We start from the raw sequence: 8,209 nt of genomic DNA on the forward strand, positions 1-8,209 counted from the left end.
ACACGCGAACTCATTTTTTTGGTTGATTTTTCTTTATTAAATGGCATTTAAATATATAAAATAAATATCAAAAATATAAATCTTTGTTTTACTATGGTGGCAAATACCAAAAAATTTCTATATGTGACACGGCACCAGAGTTAAGTTAGGGTTTTTCAAAATGCTGACAGGCTGAGCTCAAAAGGTTCACCATCACTGGTATATACCAACCCACACAGACACCCGCCAAATTAAGAGAGGAGGGCTAATATACGTGAATGCATGGACCACTCATGAGGAAGTACTGCACATACACTTAAGGGGAGGGAGTCCCTCCACTAACCATGAGCTTTACAAGGTCTGAAAGTCTCTGCCTCATCTCTCTTTCATCTCCCCAACGTACTCACTGTGACATGGGAGGGAGCCAGCAGAGACAGAGGGGCCCATGGAATAACCCACTTATCTCGTGGCAATAACAGTGATGATAATACAATAACAGTGAGAATCATGGATGGAGCCTTTCTTTGGACCAGGCACTCTACAAGGTGCTCTTTCAGTCGGTTTTATGAATCCCAGAGGTCTCTACCTTTTCCTTTTTTATTCTCCCTACCAGGGTTTCTGCAGTCCCTTCTCTTCTTCTAGATCACACTGCAAACTTCATAATTTCCCTTTAAGAACTCAGAAGAATTATAGACAGTACGGATCTGAAGGTGGATTATGTGTGAGAAGTGTGGGAAGTCTAGGACGAGCCAGCATTTGTTGGTGATGTGTCAATGAGTCTTTGCTAACAGGGCTTCCCTTGAGCCATGTTCAATTAAAGACACACCACAACTTAGAACATTCACCCTGAGGCTTTGAGATATCTGAGATGGAAATCGGTTGGAACTGGTTCAGGAACAATTTATTAAAGTGTTGATTTTTTTTTCTTCATGCAACTATGGCTCTTTATGCACCTCTCTTTCTGGCAGCCCTGCCCTTCTGTTGTCTATATAAGTCACAGTCTATGGTCCCACACCCAGTCCTCCGTCTGCTCTGCCATCAACTACTCTGGAGGGTCATCAAGAACCATGGTGCCCAGAATCTTTGGTAAGAGAGCCCCAGCCCCAAGTCTAGCTTATGTGTTATCACACCCCTAATGTACCTCTGAGCCCCCAAATTAATTCTCTTTCCTACTCAATTATTGGCTTCCCATCCCATAACTCCCCTGTGACATGTCTAACTGAATTACAATCTCCCCCGCAATCTGCAAATTTCAGAATCTTAGCTCTTCCCAGAGTCCTCCCTGCCACCCAGAGTCCATCTCAAAATCTACTCTGAGCTGTTGACAATGAAAGAAGCTCATTGGGATCATCTTGGGCCCCACAATAGTGACCAGAAGGCTACTCTCCAGAATTATTCTCATTCCCCTTCTGCTTCTCAGCTGCCGTCTTCATTTTTGAACTCCTGTTCTCAGACTTAGAAGGACTCACAGGTGAGAAAGGTGCAGGGAGGAGGCTCCCAATGTCTAAGACCGGTCCTGGAGCCCATTCTGCTCTGGCTTGTTCAGATCCTGGGCTGTGGATGTGCCATCCAGCACCCAGGTGTGGGGACGCGATCTACAACCCCTTGGAGCAGTGCTGTGATGAGGGCACCATCCTGTCCTTGAACCACACCCGCCTCTGTGGCCACAGCTGCACCTTCTGGCCCTGCTTCCAGCACTGCTGCCTTGAGTCCTGGGGCTCTCAGAATCGGGCCACTGTCAGGTTTAAGGTCCCAGGCACAAAGTCCAGCTGCATTGCCTCCCCCCTCAGCAGGATCTGTGGCCAGGTAAGAGTCCAGTTCTGGCTGTGGGCAGGGCAGGGGTGGCATTTGTTGCATCAGTCTCTGCTGAGTTTCCCATCACCCATCTCCGGGTCAATATGTCATCTGTCCTCTCTCTCTGTCTCTCTGGTTTATAGGTAATATGCTCCTGGGCTTAACTCCAAGGGCAACGGGAGGAGAGTTTGGGAGGTCCAAGAGCTCTGTGGTTCCATTTCTTTGTCTGAACACCACCACCCTGCCAACAGTGCAGGGACACATGGCAGAACCTGAGTGCTCTGTCAGGCAACTCAGACACTATTTGCTCCCTTGGCACTGTCCCTGCTGGGCTGCCCCTTACAGCTCTCTGTTCCTCCCAGCCAAAGGGAATTCCTGATACATCCCGCTTCCTCCCTCTCCAGGTCCAGCCATGAGCTTCTGGCTGCAGGGCTGCTTCTCTGGGCCTTCTGCACTTTCCTCCCTTCTCCTCTCCCTGTTTATTCTTGGTTGCCCTCTTTTAGATGGGTCAATGCCCGGTTTCCTCAGGCATGGGTCTGTGTTGAGCAGTGATTTCTTTGTTGAATTATAGTTAGTTAGTTAGCAATTCAGGTCCTTTGCATTTCAATGCAAGTTGTAGGATCAGTTTGTTGATTTCTGAAGTCTTCCAATTTATGAACATGGATGCATTCCAGTTTGTTTATGTATTCTCTTCACTGTCTTTTAACAATGTTCTGTTGTTCTCAGTTTACAAAGTTTGCACTTCTTTTGTTAAGTTTATTCATGAGTATTTAATTTTGGTTCTATTGTAAATAGAATTATTCTCTTAATTTCATTTTCAGATGGTCTTTGCTAGTGTATACAATTGATTTTTATATGTTGATCTTGTATCTTACAACCTTGCTGAATTTCTCAGTTTTTTCTGTTGGGTCTTGGTAGCTTCCTTAGAATTTTTAATATACAAGATCATGTCATTTGCAAATAGAAATAATTTTACTTCTTTTCCAATCTGAATGCACTTTCTTTCTTTTCTAGCCTATTTTCTCTGGCTTAAACATCCCGTACTATGTTGAATAGAGTGGTGGGAGTGGACATACTTGTCCTGCTCTTGATGCTAAAGGGAGAGCCTTCAGTCTTTCACCATTTAGTATGATATGTTGTGAACTTTATTGTGGGTAGCCTTCATCAGGTTGAGGAGGTTCTTTTCTATTAATAGCTTGTTCTATGTTGGGGTTTTTAAAAGTATGAAAATGTAGATTTTGTCAAATGCTTTTTCTTTAACCTATATTATAGTCATGTTATTGCATCTATAAAAAACATTCATGTCCATCCTTTTGAACTTCATCTCTCAAACTTCATCTGCAGTCATGGTGCCCAGAAGCTGAAATACAGGAGAGCTCCAACTCCAAGACCTAGTCAAGCCAAATCATATCCCCAAAAGCAACCATGCACCCCAATTCTCCCCCCCCTCTAACCTCAGCTTCCTTCATCCTTCCAAATCACTTTATTGATACCTTTAACACCTGCTCTGCCTTTCTCCCACCTGGGAAACTTCACTGCATTCTTACAATTGTAACATATGGTTCCAAGAGTTCCCCCTCCCCCCCCCCCCCCCCCCCCCCCCCCCATTCTCTCCCCTCAAGGGATCCAGTATGTTTAGACCCAGATTTCTGGACTCTTACCTGTGTCAGGAACTAGTAGACCCTACGTAGAGATGATCCCAAACTCAAATCTTTAAAACAAATCTGGAACTAAGCCTTCCCCACACTGGCCTGCCCTCCCTGAGGTCCACAACCCCAGCCCTGGCCTTAACCCTCCTTTCTTCTTCTCCAGGTTTCAACAGCATATTAGCCTTCCTCCTCCTTCTCCTGTGCTTAAAGTCAGGTGAGTGCAGGGTGGAAAGAATGAAGAGGGATGAGACTGCCCTTGGGAAGTGGTTTAAAGAGGCCCCTGATTCAGGGGATGGGGATAGTGCCTAGTTCTCCTTGAAGTCACCAGCAATTTGTCTCCAGGGGCCCACATGAACTCCGGCCTGTGGCTGTGCCAGCAAGCACCCAGATGTGGGAACCATATGTACAACCCCATGGAGCAATGCTGTCATCATGACACCATCCTGTCCTTCAACCGGACCAACCTCTGTGGCCCCGGCTGCACGTTCTGGCCCTGCTTTGAGCTCTGCTGTCCCGAGTCGTTTGGCCCCCAGAAGAGATTTGTTGTGAGATTGAAGGTTCTAGGCATGAAGTCACGGTGCTCTACCTCTCCCATCTCCAGAGTCTGTCCCAAGTAAGGACCTGCCTCACTCAAGATGACAACAGGACAAGGGGGCTAAGGCAGGGATGGATTCTGGAGGCTGGGGCCCTACTGGATAGGGATCCCAGTCCTGCATCTCCCCATCCCTCTCCATCTCTGCATCTCTCCGAAACTGCTCAGTCTCCATCTCTTTCATTTTCTGCAGCATATGAGGGACAACCTGGCCATCCTACTGGAACCTTGGAACATCTGGCTAAACGCACGCACCCTAAGATATGAGAGGAAATGGGTGGATTTCATAGTTTTCAAATGATAAAAACATGTCCTAGATTCTGGTGAGGTTAGGTGTGTTCTTTCTGAATTTCCTGTGGCAACTTGCTGAGCAATGATTACACAGGAACTTCTCTCTGCTCCTAAAGCCCCCCCCGACCCTGCCCACAGCAATCAGTGTCTCCTCAGTCAGCCTAAGTATCCTCTCTCTCCTCTGGGTCAGGGTTCTTCTCTCTTCAAGGGGACAAGGAGTGAGGCTGGGAAGGTGGATATTCCTCCCTGTGGGGGAGACGACCCAGCCCCAGAGCCACCTTGTGGTTCCTGCACCTGCAGCTCCTATGGGAGGTGGGGAGGATGGAAGCTGCCCCAAGGAGCTGGAGCATTGCTGGGTTAAATGATAAACATCTAAATATTTTAAAATAGTATACAATACTCAAACATTGATTGCTAGACACAATTTAATTCGCCTGCTCTTAGTTTTTATTACAGAAGGTCTCTTGTACTTTGTTGAATGTATATTTTCTTGAAAGGAAGTGTGTTGTTAAATGTCAATCTAAGAAATGTTGGCTGTTTACTTTTTGGTTATCCTTGAAAAATTAAGGTTTCTAAGAGTGAAGAATCCTAATATGTTTTAAAGAAAAAAGAAATAAAAGGTCTGTACAAGTTGCTGAAGGTATGACAGAGAGAAAGAATATTAGAGTAGAAATACTTAATGGAAGGTCTGAGGCATGGTTATGCATTTTTGAAGGACGTAGATAGAAGGTTTGAAGGCTAATTTAAAAGTGTGAAATTTGTGAAGGTTGCATATGTGATGAGAAGGAAACGAGAAATGTTGAAAGAAAGAAATAAGTTCTAAAGTTAACTATTTACAAGAAATATAAAAGGGCCAGTTTACTCTGATCAAGAAAGTGAGGTTTCAGTCTCCCAGCCTGGCAGGACAAGGTTGCTGGATCCTTCTTAAGCTAAACCAGAATATTCAGCAGCAGAATTTTAAGATAAGAGTATGCATAATGCCTCAGACCACCATCCAGCCTGCTCTTCAGATTGGCTGGGGCAGGGGGTGGGGGCAGGATCTGTACTTAATGGGTCAAATGTATAGGTTTGCTTACTTTGCTTTTCAATAAAGGAGCATACTTTAATTACTTGATAGGTTATCTTTTCACAATATAATCAAGGTCTCATATAAACTCATTCATGTGAGAAGCCAATATTTTATGAGCAACTGGTTCTAGTAAAGTCCAAAGTAAAATTTGCATATATATGCAAATGAGCACTAGCCAAAAAAGAATGCTATTTAGAAGTAAACTTAAGCTTAAAAAGAAGAAAAAAGTAAAAAAAGAAGAAATGTAAAAATCTCTTCCACTACTATTTACCAAGTAAACTAAAAGTTATTATTGAAGCATTAAATCTCACCATTAATGAGACACCATAAGTAAAAAGAAAGTTACTTTTACTTGAGATGTATGCATTGCAGTATTGGCCAACATGTTTCTCTCCTACCTATTTTCCTGGACAGCAACTAAGATGGTTGCTCTGCTTGAAAGAAAGTAAAAGTCTTTAGTGCAGCAATTTAAGGTTTAAAAGTAAAAACAGCAAGGATTAAGGTTCAGTAAAAATAAGAAGTTAAGCCAGCGAGTGGCAGATTATCACCTCGGGAAATTTAAAGTACTAAATTTGGCTGGTCTGAGTGCAGTGTCTTACTTCTTATCCAACCATCCTGGCCCCTGGCCTCAACTGCTCCTTTCCTTCCTTTTCTCTTTTCCCTTGGATAACAGCCCATTCTAGCATTAGCTCCGACTTTCATTGCAATAAAATCTCAACCACTCATCTGTCACCCCTTATTGGCAGTGCCATGGTGACTACCCTCTCAGCTTGGAGTGCAGAACTAGAAAAAGGAACCTCATACCCTTCAGTCCACCTCTTCTCCTTACACCTATCAGCTTGTCTCCATGATCAGGGATTTTTCTTCCTCTGTGGGGAAAACACATACATCTGTCTCCCCATCAGCTGGACAGGAATCTGTACTCTCATCTTTCACCCAATATAGATATAGCCCCCAATAAGCAGTCTTTACCTGCCCCTGTAACCCATCATATCTGACACAAAAGAGGAGTCCAGATAATCCCTCTCCTAATAACCCTGGGCATCACAGCAGGGGTTGGAACTGCCATAGGGACTTAACCACTGCTCTACTTATTTTGAAATCCTGTCTCAGGACCTACAAGAAACCTGTGGATGCCCAGCAAGGGGCAAAACTTGGAAAACAAGAACCTCACCCCCAGGGTGACCTACTCTCCCCTTTCATATCACTAATGAGGCAACTGAGACCCCTACTCTTCCCCCCCCCCTAAAAATAACATCTAGATCTCAGTTGTATTTCAGCTCCAGGCCTAGAAAAGCAGCAAAAGTACGCAAGTGATGCTGTGGCAGCCTCAGGACCAGCTTTTACCTCCCAAGTCACTCAACAGGACCACTTTCGAGACTTCACCAACCAGTCTCTTGGGAAAATCATGCTGCTGCAACCCTCATCCAGCCTACTACTATCAGAGTCCATTCCCCTGTGATCTTGACGTCCCACCTCAGCAGGAAGCAATTACAGAAGATATGACCTTCGTCCTTATTCCATCAACAAAAAGGCTGGAATGTTAGATTTGATCGAGCAATTGAATTGATACCCCTCCCGCTGGGAACTGGCTTTCCAGGTCATTTCACTATGGACATTCCCTTTGCTCAGACCACATTTCACTTGCAGTGACCACATTTCATTATCTCCCCCTCCAGTTATGCATAAAGAAGTCTCCATCCAGAAAAAAAATCCCGCCAAAAGTCCTTTAAAGGCCGCTGACTCCCGTCACTGGGTGCTGGAGCCATTCAGGCTCAGCCACCTGGTGTGTGGATGATCAAATAAGTTCGTAATCCCTCTCCATTCTGGCCTTGTGTGTTCCTCCTTCGACAACCTAACATCTATGACTAAAGAGGGAGAAGGATACCGATTGTGAGCGAGTGAATGAGAGAGAAACAGAGAGGAAGAGGCAGACTCCTGGGCCAGTTTGTTTCCTGCTGAGTGTCTTGGTCACGAGCACCGGAAGCCCCAGTGGGAGGCTCGGTGCAGAGCACTGCAGGGTCAGCGGCTGATTTGGAACCTGGCAGGGCTGTGTGACCACGGGCTTGTCAAATGTAAGCCTGCATTTCCCATCTGAAAACTGGAAACAGTAAGTCATGCAGTGAGCAAATGGGTACAGAGGCCTGCTTGGTGCAGGCACAGTATTAGTGTCGGGGTCAGAGAGAGGACCGAGTCACTATGTGGGACAAGGCCTGCTGTTGTGCTGGTATCAGGCCCTGAGCAGCACAGCACAGTAGTCAGGGCTTCACTCTGGGCCCAAACACATCCTGGGTTCAAATCCTAGCTCTGTCAGATTCTGCCAGCGTGGTCCAGGTGGATTTAGGCCAGTTACTGTAGCCTCTAAGTGCCTCATTTCCCCAGCTGGAAAGCGGGGACCCTGCAATTCCTAAACTCATGGGGTAGTCAAGATGATTAAAAGGCTGGATGCATATAAAGGGCTGAGAAGAGACACAGGACCTGATGGGGGGACCTATGCTCTGATAGAGCACCTGAATTAATCTGAAAAATAATATTATTTTAAATCTTAGAACACATATACTTATGTGAAGAGGGGGTTAAGTTTCTTATATGTGAATAAGGGGTTAAGTTTTCCTTAAGTTTTCTTTTCAAGGCCTGTGCGAAGTGATTAAGGAGGTGACTCAGCTGTGAATCCAGCAAGCAGAACCACTAAGCAGGGTTAGTCCCAGATTCTCATCAGTGGGGAGTCACTTCCATGGGGGAAAGGCCTACAGTGTTGGTACCTGACTCACTGTCAGCATCAGCCTCCCTCTGGCGTCTTTTAGGAGCACTTTCGCATGGGGTGGCAGAGTCAGC

At 45.3% G+C, this 8,209-nt stretch overlaps 1 protein-coding gene across 3 annotated transcripts; it reads left to right on the top strand.

Moving 5' to 3' along the window:
* The first annotated feature begins 987 nt into the window (after positions 1 to 987).
* On the top strand, positions 988 to 7,131 carry LOC102252780 (insulin growth factor-like family member 3). Of its 3 annotated transcripts, none has more exons than XM_005866238.2 (4): positions 988 to 1,065; positions 3,586 to 3,636; positions 3,765 to 4,035; positions 6,644 to 7,131. In XM_005866238.2, exons 1-4 carry the CDS (start codon positions 1,047 to 1,049, stop codon positions 6,834 to 6,836), a joined length of 534 nt encoding a protein of 177 aa, XP_005866300.2. In that variant the 5' UTR covers positions 988 to 1,046; the 3' UTR covers positions 6,837 to 7,131. The 3 variants fall into 3 exon arrangements, with proteins under 3 accessions (XP_005866300.2, XP_014395182.1, XP_014395183.1); XM_014539696.1 differs by having other exon boundaries at positions 6,655 to 6,782; XM_014539697.1 differs by lacking the exon at positions 6,644 to 7,131 and adding an exon at positions 4,208 to 4,657.
* The last annotated feature ends 1,078 nt before the right edge of the window (positions 7,132 to 8,209 follow it).

Source organism: Myotis brandtii, unplaced genomic scaffold (genome assembly GCF_000412655.1).
Source record: "Myotis brandtii unplaced genomic scaffold, ASM41265v1 scaffold2252, whole genome shotgun sequence".
Classification (NCBI taxonomy): domain Eukaryota; kingdom Metazoa; phylum Chordata; class Mammalia; order Chiroptera; family Vespertilionidae; genus Myotis; species Myotis brandtii.